At 37.4% G+C, this 13,340-nt stretch overlaps 1 protein-coding gene across 2 annotated transcripts; it reads left to right on the top strand.

The window, feature by feature from the left end:
• Positions 1 to 1,519: 1,519 nt before the first annotated feature.
• FAB1A (1-phosphatidylinositol-3-phosphate 5-kinase FAB1A) lies at positions 1,520 to 12,685 on the top strand. Of its 2 annotated transcripts, XM_018127619.2 has the most exons (14): positions 1,525 to 1,654; positions 1,775 to 1,827; positions 2,082 to 2,183; positions 2,430 to 3,136; positions 3,483 to 4,220; positions 4,938 to 5,091; positions 5,250 to 5,594; positions 6,707 to 7,618; positions 7,704 to 8,035; positions 8,834 to 8,957; positions 9,045 to 9,215; positions 9,404 to 10,942; positions 11,503 to 11,769; positions 12,188 to 12,685. In XM_018127619.2, exons 4-14 carry the CDS (start codon positions 2,517 to 2,519, stop codon positions 12,512 to 12,514), a joined length of 5,529 nt encoding a protein of 1,842 aa, XP_017983108.2. In that variant the 5' UTR covers positions 1,525 to 1,654; positions 1,775 to 1,827; positions 2,082 to 2,183; positions 2,430 to 2,516; the 3' UTR covers positions 12,515 to 12,685. The 2 variants fall into 2 exon arrangements, with proteins under 2 accessions (XP_007012516.3, XP_017983108.2); XM_007012454.3 differs by lacking the exon at positions 1,775 to 1,827 and having other exon boundaries at positions 1,520 to 1,654.
• The last annotated feature ends 655 nt before the right edge of the window (positions 12,686 to 13,340 follow it).

Raw genomic sequence — 13,340 nt, 5'->3', positions numbered from 1 at the left:
TGATACATTATCTTATCAAACTAGCTTTTTGAAAATAGATCATCGTTTTATTTTTCATGACAAAAATTGTATATACGTAAAAAAACCCAAGCATACAATTAATTTTTCATGATTTATAGATATAGAATATTACTTATCATTATATAATATAATATTGAGTATACAGTAAAAAGAGAGGGAAGAAAGTAACTTTTTTTTAAATATATTTTAAAACACTGTCTATTTTAGTAAGAATCTTTTAAGAGTCATTTTAAAAGTATCATATTAATTGTTAATTACTGTAAATAGTAATTTAATTAACTTCAAAAAGTTTCCTTAAAAGACTAATCATTTACTACCAAATGCTAGTTTGCTTTTTACAAGTGTCTTTAGTCTTATTAAACAAACAAAAGAATTAGGGGTCAATAACCGGCTTTGTAATCTCCGAATCCCAAGAGATTTTTAGTTTTCTTTTTTCCCAACCTTTGGTGAAGACAAGTGAACGAAACTAAATAAAGTTTGGACAAAAACAAAAAAGAAATAAGAGTGGTCAAAGGCTCGAAGCTTGACTTCTTTGGGGCAATTGACTTGTTAATGGCAACGATTCAATTAGTAATGTCACGTGCCGCGTGTGTTTCCTCGCCACATGCATGGCAAAGGCGAAACTGCGAAAACCATCAATAGTTGAAATTTCTAAGGGCTTTGCTTTAAAGAAAGGCAAAACACATACGTCAAGACTCTCGAAAGATTTAGTGGGATTTTCCCACCAAAATAATAATTAAAAATAAAAATATTTTTTTATTTTTTTAAAATAAAAAGATTAATGCGATTTTGCTACATAAAGTAGGATCATGTTTTAGGGTCATGAAAATTAGAGATATAATAAGGACGATAGGAGGAGGTAAGCCACGAAAGTCCTCATTATTTTATTGAATATATACGTCGAGAGTGAACACTTTAATCTTAAAAAAATACTTATTATTTATATATTTTGGAAATTTTTATTTATTACGTTGTAAGCACAGAGAATAAAGAGATTAGGATAAAGTGTACATTCGTAGAGAGTTAGGTGTTGATTTTTCAAAGAGATAAAAGGGATTTGTACATTTTTAATACAACTCATTTATAAAAAAAAAAAAAGAAAGAAAGAAAAAGGAGTAGTTGTAAGCTATCATTATTTTAACATTTAATTTTTCTTATTTATGAATAAGGGGTTTTGTTAATTAATCAATATTATAAGAACAGTTAATGAGGTAAAAATACCAGGGATATTCCTTAGTAAAATGAAACATGTCAATTTCATAATTTCACAAAATATAAAGTATTTTAAAGATAAATTAAGGGTCTAAAATTAATCAATCAATAAGCTGTAAATCTTCTAAGGTTGAGAAAAAAATAATTATTATTAAATAAAAAGGAGGTAAAAATTATAATCACAATTGACGCACAAATGGGATGTGGTTCAACCGAAACGGAAAAGACCGTTTTTATGTGCACAAGGAAAAACTAAATTATAGAAACAAAAAACAAATTAAAAAAAAGCAATAAAAAGCTAACAAACAAACTAGAACGACACAACAAAAAGACCAGACTAGACAGAAAAACGCAAAAACGCGACACGGGGAACAGAAAATTAACAAAAAAAAGGGTCAAAAAATAGAAGAAAAATAAGGAGGTAGAATTCTTTCTTCTAAAAGAAATTTGTTCAATCTTTTCTAATTTCTTCTCTTTATTTTGGAAAATTAAATCGTGAATATTTCATTTTATTGCATCACTGCCGCCAAATGAAATTAAGTCGGTCGGATAACGGGTTTGGATATCGATTATTCTCTGTTCGGTAGTTTCAATGTAAGTTTTATTATTATACACGTAGAAATTTAAGGTGATAATTGAGTTCTAATTAATTAAACGAGCAATTCAGTTTTCTTGATGAGATTTTCTGTTGCTAGGAGATCCAATTGAACTTTTAATCCGATCAAATTGCTTTTCTTCTGTTTTCTTAATCGGTCTCAATGAGAATTAGCTTATTAATATAATTTTTGTAGGGTTTTTCGGTTTCAGTTTATTAAATTTTGAATTTCGTGGTTTATTGGATCGAGCAGTGAAGAGAATTTACCACTGTAACTGGAGAAGAAGAAAAAGAAGAAGACGAAATTGAAATTTAGGGCGTTTGGATATTGGAATTTGCGGTGCTAGTGTTCCGGGTAATTATAATTTTATTATTGTTTTCTTTTGAAATTGTATATTAATGTTAGGTTTTTCATGTAATTGTAATCTAGATGCTCAAACATGTTAAATTTTATTTTCATTAGTAACTTCAATTCCATCTAAGTTTTTCCACTTTTGACTAATAGAATTTCTTTTCAGTTTACATTCATAAGTTTTAGGGGTAGGGTTCTGGTTGGCACTTTTTATTTTTCATTAATTTGTTGTGGTTTTGATATGGCCAGGTTATTGGAGGTAGTTAATTTTTGTGGTTGTGGTTGTGAGAGCGGCAAATGAATCATGATGACTGGGATCAGGTGGGATAGTTGTCGATGGGCAACCCCGACAACAAACTATCTGACCTGGTTGACATAGTTAAGTCGTGGATCCCCAGGAGGAGTGAGCCGCCGAATGTGTCGAGGGATTTTTGGATGCCTGATCAGAGTTGTAGGGTATGCTACGAGTGTGACTCACAATTTACAGTATTTAATCGTAGGCATCATTGTCGACTTTGTGGCCGAGTTTTCTGTGCCAAGTGTACGGCGAACTCAGTTCCTGCCCCATCTGATGTGCAAAGAGCTGGTCAGGAAGACTCGGAAAGGATTAGGGTATGCAATTATTGCTTCAAGCAGTGGGAGCAGTGGATAGCAGCTGTTGATACTGGGACCAATGCGCATAGCCCTGGTCTCAGTCCATCACCATCTGCAACAAGCTTGGCCAGTACCAAATCCAGCTGCACCTGTAATAGTAGTAGCAGTACTGTTGGTTCTACTCCGTATTCAACTGGACCATACCACCGTGTGAATTATAATTCTGGTCTTAGCCCTCGTGAATCTTCCCAGATGAATGCATCAGCCACCGAACAAAACAATAAGGCATCTGGGACTAGCACAAATCCAAGTTCAGCTGCAGTAGATTCTTCTTCAAACCATTTTGGCCTTTGTGATAACAGGTACCTTCCCCATTGATAGTGTACTTTTGAATGGAGCAGAAAGAGTTTTTTCTTTTTGTTAATTTTTTTTTAATATATATCTAACTCTGGAATTTCACATGCCTTTGCATATGTTTTTTAACGATGCTTGTTGAGAGGGGGGAGGGTAAGGGTATGAGCAATGCATCCTTTAGACTGTGTCTAGACAAGCCATTACATCTTTGCTCAATGTTTTTGTGTTACCTTGTTCATGTATGTTCAAATTATACAGTCTGTCTTGACCAAAATGCATAATCTTGAGTTCTCATGCTTTTATGATTTTCAGCTACTGATCAATACTTATTACTTTCTTAACTGTTGGTTCCAGGAGTGATGATGAAGATGATGATTATGGTGCATATCATTCAGATTCAGAATCAAGGCATTATGCTCATGCTGAAGACTATTATGGTGCAATCAATATTGGCAGCATTGACCGTGTCTATGGATCAGATAAAGTGCATCCTGATGGAGGAAACATGGATACAAAATCTTTGAGTGGTTCACCATTACCTGAGAATTTCAACGCACAGAGTGTGGATGGAATCAAGAAATTTGAAGAAGTAAATGAACGAGAGAATGCTGATGAGGGTGAAGTTCCTGCTTATGATGTGGATGGTACAGATGTTGAGCCTGTGGATTTTGAGAACAATGGGCTACTGTGGCTCCCTCCAGAGCCTGAGGATGAAGAGGATGAGAGAGAATCTGCTCTATTTGATGATGATGATGATGATGAGGGTGCTTCAGGGGAGTGGGGATATTTACGCTCTTCTAATAGCTTTGGTAGTGGGGAATACCGTAGTAGGGATAAGTCAAATGAGGAGCACAGACGGGCCATGAAAAATGTAGTGGAAGGGCATTTTAGAGCTTTGGTAGCTCAGCTTTTGCAGGTTGAAAACCTCCCTGTTGGTGATGAGGATGGCGGAGATAGTTGGTTGGATATAATCACATATTTGTCATGGGAAGCTGCAACACTTCTGAAGCCAGATACAAGCAAAGGAGGAGGAATGGATCCTGGAGGATATGTGAAGGTTAAATGCATAGCTTCTGGGCGTCGCAATGAAAGGTAATACACTGAACTCAATTTGAAAAGTTGTTAGTTCTGCTAAAAGAATGCAACTTCACCTGTTTTTCTGTTTAGAATAGTTCATAGTTCTTAGCATGTGGCAGCTAACAGACCAATCATACAAATTACTTTTTGTTGTTAGTAATCAAGTCTATTATTTATTTCATAACAGTGAACTGTGTTTCAGGGAATGAACATTAGATTCATTAGGTCTTCAAAATATTTAGATGTTGCATTGTTCGATATACTTCCAGTTTCGATAGAATTTCCATGTCATATTGAATGGTTCATATTCTTTCCCTCTCTTCTTCTGTTGATGGGTACTGAATTGTAATTCTATAAACCCATTGTGCATGAACATATGCCTAAAGTTCTTTCTGCAATCATGTCCCTTCACATATCTGATCAGCTATCATTTGTAAATTTCCCTCATATTTGTAGCTGACTGTTCAGAATGCTTTTGCAGTGATTTCTTAATGTTTATTTGTGTCAACTGAGAGAGAATAATCTGGAGAGATTGTTCACTTCCTTTGGGTGGTAGTGATAGATATTGGCCTTAATAGAAAAGAAAGTACAATTAATATTTATGCAAATGTGTTGCCAAAAGAAGGCTTTGTAGGTTCTTTAGGTCTTGTTTCTACTACCATTTAATTATGCTGATGGGATTCTGATAACTTCTTTCTAATAATGTTTTCTTTTTTTCTTTTTTTATTCTAGTTCTGTGGTTAAAGGAGTTGTTTGTAAGAAAAATGTGGCTCATCGACGAATGACGTCAAAAATTGATAAACCTCGTTTTCTAATCCTTGGAGGAGCTTTGGAGTATCAGCGCATTTCTAGCCACTTGTCAAGTTTCGATACGTTGTTGCAGCAGGTTTGAATTTTTAACTGTTTCCTTCTTTTTTGGTTTGTTAATTATCTCTAAGTTCCTAATAAGGGTCAAAGCCAGGCGACATTCCTTTGATACCAACCTTCTAGAACATGAAGCATTAAGGCTGATATGTGTTTTTACGAGCTTACCCTCCTTTTCAGGAGATGGACCATTTGAAGATGGCAGTTGCTAAAATTGATGCACATCATCCTAATGTTCTTTTGGTGGAGAAATCTGTGTCCCGGCATGCCCAAGAGTACCTTCTTGCCAAAGACATATCACTTGTTCTCAATATTAAGAGGCCGCTCTTAGAGCGTATAGCCCGCTGCACTGGTGCTCAAATAGTTCCATCTATTGATCATCTAACATCACCAAAGCTAGGATATTGTGATGTGTTCCATGTGGAGAAATTTCTTGAAGAGCATGGAAGTGCTGGGCAAGGTGGGAAGAAACTAACAAAGACTCTAATGTTTTTCGACGGTTGCCCAAAGCCTCTGGGTTATACTGTAAGTCCTTTCAGTATACACGCATATTTATGCCCTAATACTGAGATACAAAATCTGTTTGTAATTTGGAAAATCTTTCCAGCATGAGTTGCTGATCATAATAACAATTAGTTGTCAAAACTTTTGCCAACATATACTTCTGAAGAGAAATTCAAAAAGAGTCTAAAACAAACTTCAACTAAACCTAAAAACTGGTAAAAAGATCAGGCTCTATGAAATCAATGGGCAATTATGGAATTATTCTCATCATTTGTTTGCCATCTTTGACCTGAGTTCAGTAATTTAAATCTGTCTCCAAGGCACTTGTGAATGTCTGTGATTATTTTCTTTAAGATTGCAAAGCGATCAGTTTGCACTTTGTTGAATCTGCTAGCTATAGATTTGCCAACTGATGCTTCTTTTTTGTCAAATCTAGCTGGAGTAACCGCAATCAGAGAAAAGGCCAATGTGTTGAGTTTCATCTGAGTGCAACTCATATTTGTTCTCCACTGTTATACCTTTTTTACTCTATGATTACTTTAGTTTGCACTCCACCCTTCAAAGCAAGCAACAATGTCAGGGATAACATGCTTTTCCTCCAAGAATCTTGTACCTCGAAACAACTTTGTTACTTATTTTAACCATCCTCAGGTTCTGCTGATAGAGCAATTGCCTTGATTATCAGGTGACAGATTAACTTCCTCTGTTAATATGAATAAGGGAGACTCTAGCCATATCCTTCATCTTTTGGATGGTCCTATAACTTGCCGGTGGAAGAACCCATCTGCCACCTTAGTGTGCCTTTTAATATGCACCTCCTCCAAACCATCTTATGCAACTACATCAATTAGAGCACCACATGGCAGCTATAGCCTACTTAGGTGCTTTTTTTATCATGCATAATTTCTGGATTAACTTTGAAATATAATGTAGAGAAATTATGGTGGCTGTTTGCAATCAGGTCGGTTGCCAACTGTCAGGATAGTATGATGCATAGGGTGTGACGGTATAAAGCTCTGGCGGGTCATATCATGCCACCTTTATAACCATGAAGCACAATTGTTAATCTTGGACACCTATTTTGCAAGATAAAAATGTTTGGTGCTGAGATGCCAATGCTTACTGTATTTCAGATTTTACTCAAGGGTGCCAATGGAGATGAGTTGAAAAAGGTGAAACATGTGGTCCAATATGGAGTGTTTGCAGCTTATCACTTGGCTCTTGAGACATCATTTCTAGCTGATGAAGGTGCTACACTTCCAGAGCTCCCTTTGAAGTCTCCTATAACTGTTGCCTTACCTGATAAACCAGCAAGTATTGACAGGTCTATTTCCACCATACCTGGTTTTACCGTCCCATCTTCTGGCAAGCCCATGGCTTCTCAACCTATAAATGAATTGCAGAAATCCAACAAAGTTGTTATCTCAGATAGACCTTCATCCGCCAATGTTGAGCCCCCTTGTGAATCTAGAGGGGCCAGTTCATCTTGCCTGTCAAAAGGTCTTCACACTCAGACTACATTAAAGGAATATGCCTCAAGCTCTATTGAAGCTATTACTTCCTTGAATTCACTGTCTGCTTTGAGGGAGAATATCTCATCTCATGGCAATGTTCTCTCCTTAAATCATGCATTTAGCAAGGTCAATGGAATAGATCCTAAAGAATCTGTCCAGACCAAGACAGCTAGCAGTGAAGCTGTGATGGATGACGGGTTCATTTCTATTTGTCAAAGCTTATTAGAAGCACCAGATCAAGGTGGTGGCAGTAATCATACTGATGGAAATATGTTGGTTGCTAATCATCTAGGTGTCCCGCAGTTGGCATCCTCAAAACGAGATACTAGTAATAACAATGAAGAGGTGGGATCTTCAAAGGAAGAGTTTCCTCCATCACCTTCAGACCATCAGAGCATTTTGGTGTCATTATCAACACGTTGTGTATGGAAGGGCACTGTGTGTGAACGGTCTCATCTCTTTCGAATTAAATACTATGGGAACTTTGATAAGCCTTTGGGGCGATTTTTACGAGATCATCTGTTTGATCAGGTAATTGTTATTTTTGTTATCTCATGTAGAAAACATATCCTCCTTTTTGCTTCCAATGACTACAACTTAAGATTCTTCTTATCAGAGCTTCCGTTGTCGTTCATGTGAGATGCCGTCTGAGGCACATGTTCATTGTTACACTCATCGGCAAGGTAGCCTGACAATATCTGTTAGGAAACTACCAGAGCTTCCCTTACCAGGACAGCGAGAAGGCAAGATTTGGATGTGGCATAGGTGCTTGCGATGCCCTCGGGCCAATAAATTCCCTCCAGCGACTCGAAGAATTGTAATGTCTGATGCTGCTTGGGGTTTATCCTTTGGGAAATTTTTGGAGCTGAGCTTTTCTAACCATGCAGCTGCTAGCAGAGTTGCAAGCTGTGGTCATTCCCTTCACAGAGATTGTCTTCGATTCTATGGGTAAGTTTTTACTTGAGAAATATGAAGTATTAAGTATATTAAAGATTACTGTTCTGAAGGGAGTGATTATTTGCAGAGATGGCACTTCTGAAAGATGGGTCCTTTGATTCTGTTTAGTCTGTTTGTGTGATTTCTCTCTAGTCTATAAGCAATCAATTTGCTTCCCCTATGAACCATTTATTTGATGTTATTCATATGTGTGACTTTGGTGTTCTATTGGTTAATTATTGATTATCAACAGTATCCCTCCATAGATTGCATGTGGTGTATAGTACTGTTCTATGAGTTGCCTGGGTCTTCAATACAAATACTTGCACTGTACAGTGGTACAGTTCATATTACAATTACTGTTTTATGAATGTATCATGGCCACATTCGTATGCCTTTATTAGTTTTTGAGTCTCCTCATTTCTATTCTTACACAGTATAGTTTACTGGCCTAAAAGAGTGATCAGTAAAGCAAGATCATTACGTAGTTGAGCAGTAATAGGTGCATATACCTATGTACACATATGTATGAGGTTTCCATGTTTTGGATCCACCTGCACTTGGCCAAGTGGATGTTACCCCAAGATAAGGTGCCTAGTTGCCTTGAAGTCCTGGGATCAACTTCCTGAGCCAGCTACTCCCTTCTGGATAAGGAGGGTTGTTGGCCATGAATGGGATGGATAGGTAGGGCTAATTAGTGGTGTGGAATATGGATTGTAAAAAAAATGTAAAAGGTGTGTAGAAATGATCAAATGAAGCATTTCAGTTGTCTGTTGGTATCCTCTGATTGTACTGTTTTACCACATGCAGTTTCGGGAGAAGGGTTGCTTGTTTTCGATATGCTGCTATTGATGTTCATTCTGTTTATCTTCCACCTCCAAAACTGGAATTTAATTATGATAATCAGGAGTGGATACAAAGTGAAGCAAATGAGGTTTGAATATCATAAATCCTTTTTCCAGTTCATAAAGTTATTCTTGAATCAAACAACACCTACAAGATCATTAATATTGTTTTGCAGGTGACTAACAGGGCAGAATTCCTATTTAGGGAAGTGTACAATGCTCTCCAAAAGATGTCTGAGAAATTATTGGGTCCTGGGTTCCAAGATGGTGGCATAAAGTCACCTGAAAAAAGAATTTGTATTGAAGAACTGGAAGCAATGCTGCAAAAGGATAGAGAAGAATTTCAGGTAGCTGGTTTGAAATTCATCCTTGCACCCTCCATCCATTATGAGCAACAACTGCTGTCTGATTGTCCTAATGAATACATAAGCAAACCTGCCCAGCAGTTTAACTTCATTGTTAAATTTGTTTTTCTTTTATGCATGAAATCAGCCTGACAAACCATCCAATGTCTAATCTGTTTACTTTTCCTTAGGAATCTTTACAGGAAGTGCTTTGTAAGGAGGTGAAAGTTGGCCAACCTGTTATTGACATTCTTGAGATCAATAAGTTGCAGAGGCAAATACTCTTTCTTTCTTATGTTTGGGACCAGCGGCTGATACATGCATTCAGTTCAATTGTCAATAATATCCAGGAAGTTATGAGCAGTTCCATCCCAAAGCTTGGATTGAAGCCTGTAAGTTCTGTGGAGAAGCTTGTTGAGATAAACGTCAGTCCCAAGCCGAGTAAAGCCCTTAGTAGTTGTGACTCTGCCCTAGTTCAGACCAAGCCTGATATAAACATAAATCAAGAAGGCAATACAGGTGAAATTAGCGAGCCAGGTGGAGATCATAGAGAAAAGGGCATGGACCAGGACCTGAATAGCAGGAATGAGGCTGAATCTTCTCTTTCTTGTAGTGCAAATACCAGTGAGAAATCTGATTCTCTGGAATCTGGAAAAGTTGTACGAAGGGCACTGTCAGAAGGGGAATTTCCAATTATGGAAAATTTGTCTGACACCCTTGAGGCAGCATGGACTGGTGAAAGTCACCCAGCTAGTGTAGGTCCTAAGGAGAATGGCTACTCTGTTTCTGATACGGTTGTGGTGGATCTGTCAACTGCAGCAAATTCAGATATGGGAAATCGTACTAGTGATCGTGGTGAAGTGGAGGTGGCTTGTTCTCCTCAGTCTGCTTTGCCTACTAAGGGACCTGAAAATATGGAGAAGACTATGAGCTGGGCAAGCATGCCATTTCCAAATTTCTACAGCTTATTTAACAAGAATTCTTCATTCAATGCTCAAAAGCTCAGTATCAGTGAGTATAATCCAGTCTATGTCTCATCACTTAGGGAGTTGGAAAGGCAAAGTGGGGCCAGGCTGCTGCTTCCTATTGGTGTTAATGACACAGTAGTGCCTGTTTATGATGATGAGCCCACTAGTATTATAGCTTATGCACTTGTCTCATCGGATTATTATTCACAGATGTCTGAGTTGGAGAAACCAAAAGATGCTGCAGATTCTGCAGTTTCATCATCACTTTTTGATTCAGTGAATCTGCTCTTACTTAATTCTTTTAATGACTCATCATCTGATACTTTTAGAAGTTTCGGATCTGGTGATGAGAGTATCTTGTCTATATCTGGATCATACAGCTCCCTGGTTTCAGATCCTCTCTTGGACACAAAGAATTTCCATGCCAGAGTTTCTTTTACAGATGATGGCCCCCTTGGGAAGGTGAAGCATAGCGTAACCTGTTATTATGCAAAGTGGTTTGAAAGCTTGAGGAGGACTTGCTGCCCTTCTGAGCTGGATTTTATACGTTCTCTCAGTCGTTGTAAGAAGTGGGGTGCTCAAGGTGGCAAGAGCAATGTCTTCTTTGCAAAAACTTTAGATGATCGATTTATCATCAAACAAGTTACAAAGACAGAACTAGAATCATTCATCAAGTTTGGACCTGCTTATTTCAAGTATTTATCTGATTCAATCAGTACAAGAAGCCCAACTTGCCTGGCAAAGATTTTGGGCATATATCAGGTATTATTTATTATGTGTAATAATTATGTAGCTTCATTTTTAACCTGTGTGAAGAGTAGTTGAATTTCATGAGTGAAGTTTTGGCTAATAATTCCAGGCAAAAATTGTGTTAGAAGCCCAAAGCATTGGTTATCTATTGCTTTCCCGTTGTCAACTATGCTTTCCAATTCATTTTCGAAACACTCTTTGGTTAAATCATGTGGCAATTCTTCCTTTTTGATTCTGCTAAAAGTACCTTTCAGAATGTGATGTCTCAGGGATATGTGTGTGTTTGTCTGTATCTCCTTTCTGATTTAAATATGAGCTTCAACTGTGGTTTAGATTTGTGTCAACGTATGTGTGTTAACACTAAACACTTGACATTCTGATGTTATAAAGCCTGAGAAATTGAGCAGCCTAAGTGCACCTTGCTGGAGAAGATTTTCTAGTTTTATCTGCTTCATTATGTTGTAGTTTTTGCTGAATCCAAGTTCCAACCTTGAAATTAGGCTTTTCTTATTTCATGATAAATTTACCATGATTTGAAGTTTAATTTTTCTTCCGGTGTCATTGTCTTGAAGGTTTCATCAAAGTACCTTAAAGGAGGGAAGGAATCAAAAATGGACGTTTTGGTGATAGAAAATCTTCTCTTTAGGCGTAATGTTACAAGGCTTTATGACCTTAAAGGATCTTCTCGATCAAGGTATAATCCTGATACAAGTGGCAGCAACAAAGTTCTCCTGGATCAGAATTTGATAGAAGCAATGCCGACGTCTCCAATATTTGTTGGGAGCAAGGCAAAACGGTTGTTGGAGAGGGCTGTGTGGAATGACACTTCCTTTCTTGCTGTAAGTTGCAATTTAATTTCTCATTTGATATCACGGGTTGCACATACTATTTTGAAGATTTTCGTTTATATTTTTATTTTCAATTCTTATTATAAGCGCTTCGAAGGGCATCTGATTTCTGGTGGTGCAGCATATAATTTGGTAATAATTCTAATGAGCTGAAGGATATAATAGTGAGTAATGTAGTTGGGTGTGGGCTGTCTGGTACGGTGTAGGATTGGGTTTTTCTCACTAGAATGCATTTACTATACAATTAATGATGGGCTCTTCATATTTCAGCTATGCATATGAGTTAAATGGAATTGATCCAATGGTCACATTTGCTACTTAACGTTTATCTGATCGAGTAGTTGTAGTTGAATGCTCATTTCTCTCTCTTATATTTTATAAGAATATATGTATATATATTTTGCCGCAGTTAATCGATGTAATGGACTATTCACTACTGGTTGGTGTGGATGAGGAAAAACATGAGCTTGTTCTTGGGATAATCGATTTCATGAGGCAATACACATGGGACAAGCACCTTGAAACTTGGGTGAAGATCTCAGGCATCCTTGGAGGGCCTAAAAACGCATCTCCAACTGTGATCTCGCCCCAACAATACAAGAAACGATTCAGAAAAGCTATGACTGCTTATTTTCTCATGGTGCCAGATCAATGGTCCCCTCCAACAATTGTTCCCAGTAGGTCGCAGACAGAACTTTGTGAAGAAAATGCACAGGGTGATAATTCTGTTGAATGATAATGTGAATCCTTTTTGCCTGTATGTGTCAAGATGTAAGTTCAAATAGCCATTCTCTCTCTTCCCTCATTTTTGCCTCATCTTTTACCTTCCATCCAATTGTAATTTTAAATGGCTGCCACATTGTATCATTATCATATATATATATGCATCTGTTATTATTTTTTGTTATGATCTGGGCGAAGCTGTTTTAATAGCGTGTCTTGCGTATCTCCCTGATTCCCAAACTCATCAATTCGGCGTCGACGAGTATTCATCTCCTTTTAGGCTGCTAGTTTCATTCTAGTGGCTAACGCACCACTGATGAGCCTCTTCATGGCATTCAGCTGAAGCATCGATGTGCCCCAAACAAATAAAAAAAAAAAAAAAAAAGAACACTGAATGATGAGGAGGTCTCGAGATCTGTCAAAGGTAAAACACCTGGGTTTGGTGCTGCCTGGTGTAGCTGTAGACCAAGAAAGACAGAATACCAGGCTGCTTATCAGCTTTACGACCCAGTATGGATTCATGTTCGTGGGTAAGATCCGGAAGATGACGTAAGGTCCTTAATAGGATGTTATAAACTGCTGTGGTAACATTGTACATATATATATATATATATATATATATCTTGGGTGGCGAAACACGATGGCAGTGCAAATGATGATCGCATTTTCCATCAAAGATAACAGCCACGGATCCCATGGATCTCCCCCAACGCATTCTGTTTATTGATATAAATCACGGGGCCCTTAAACTTTGTTTTTAGGTGAATAGAGAATAGAAACGGTTCATGGTCCAATAATAAAACATCAGCTAAACATGTAGTTGGCTGACGAAACGATAA

This window comes from Theobroma cacao, chromosome 9 (assembly GCF_053813885.1).
Source record: "Theobroma cacao isolate CCN51 chromosome 9, ASM5381388v1, whole genome shotgun sequence".
In the NCBI taxonomy this organism is placed as follows: Eukaryota; Viridiplantae; Streptophyta; class Magnoliopsida; order Malvales; family Malvaceae; genus Theobroma; species Theobroma cacao.
This window is presented reverse-complemented; position numbering and strand designations above follow the sequence as displayed.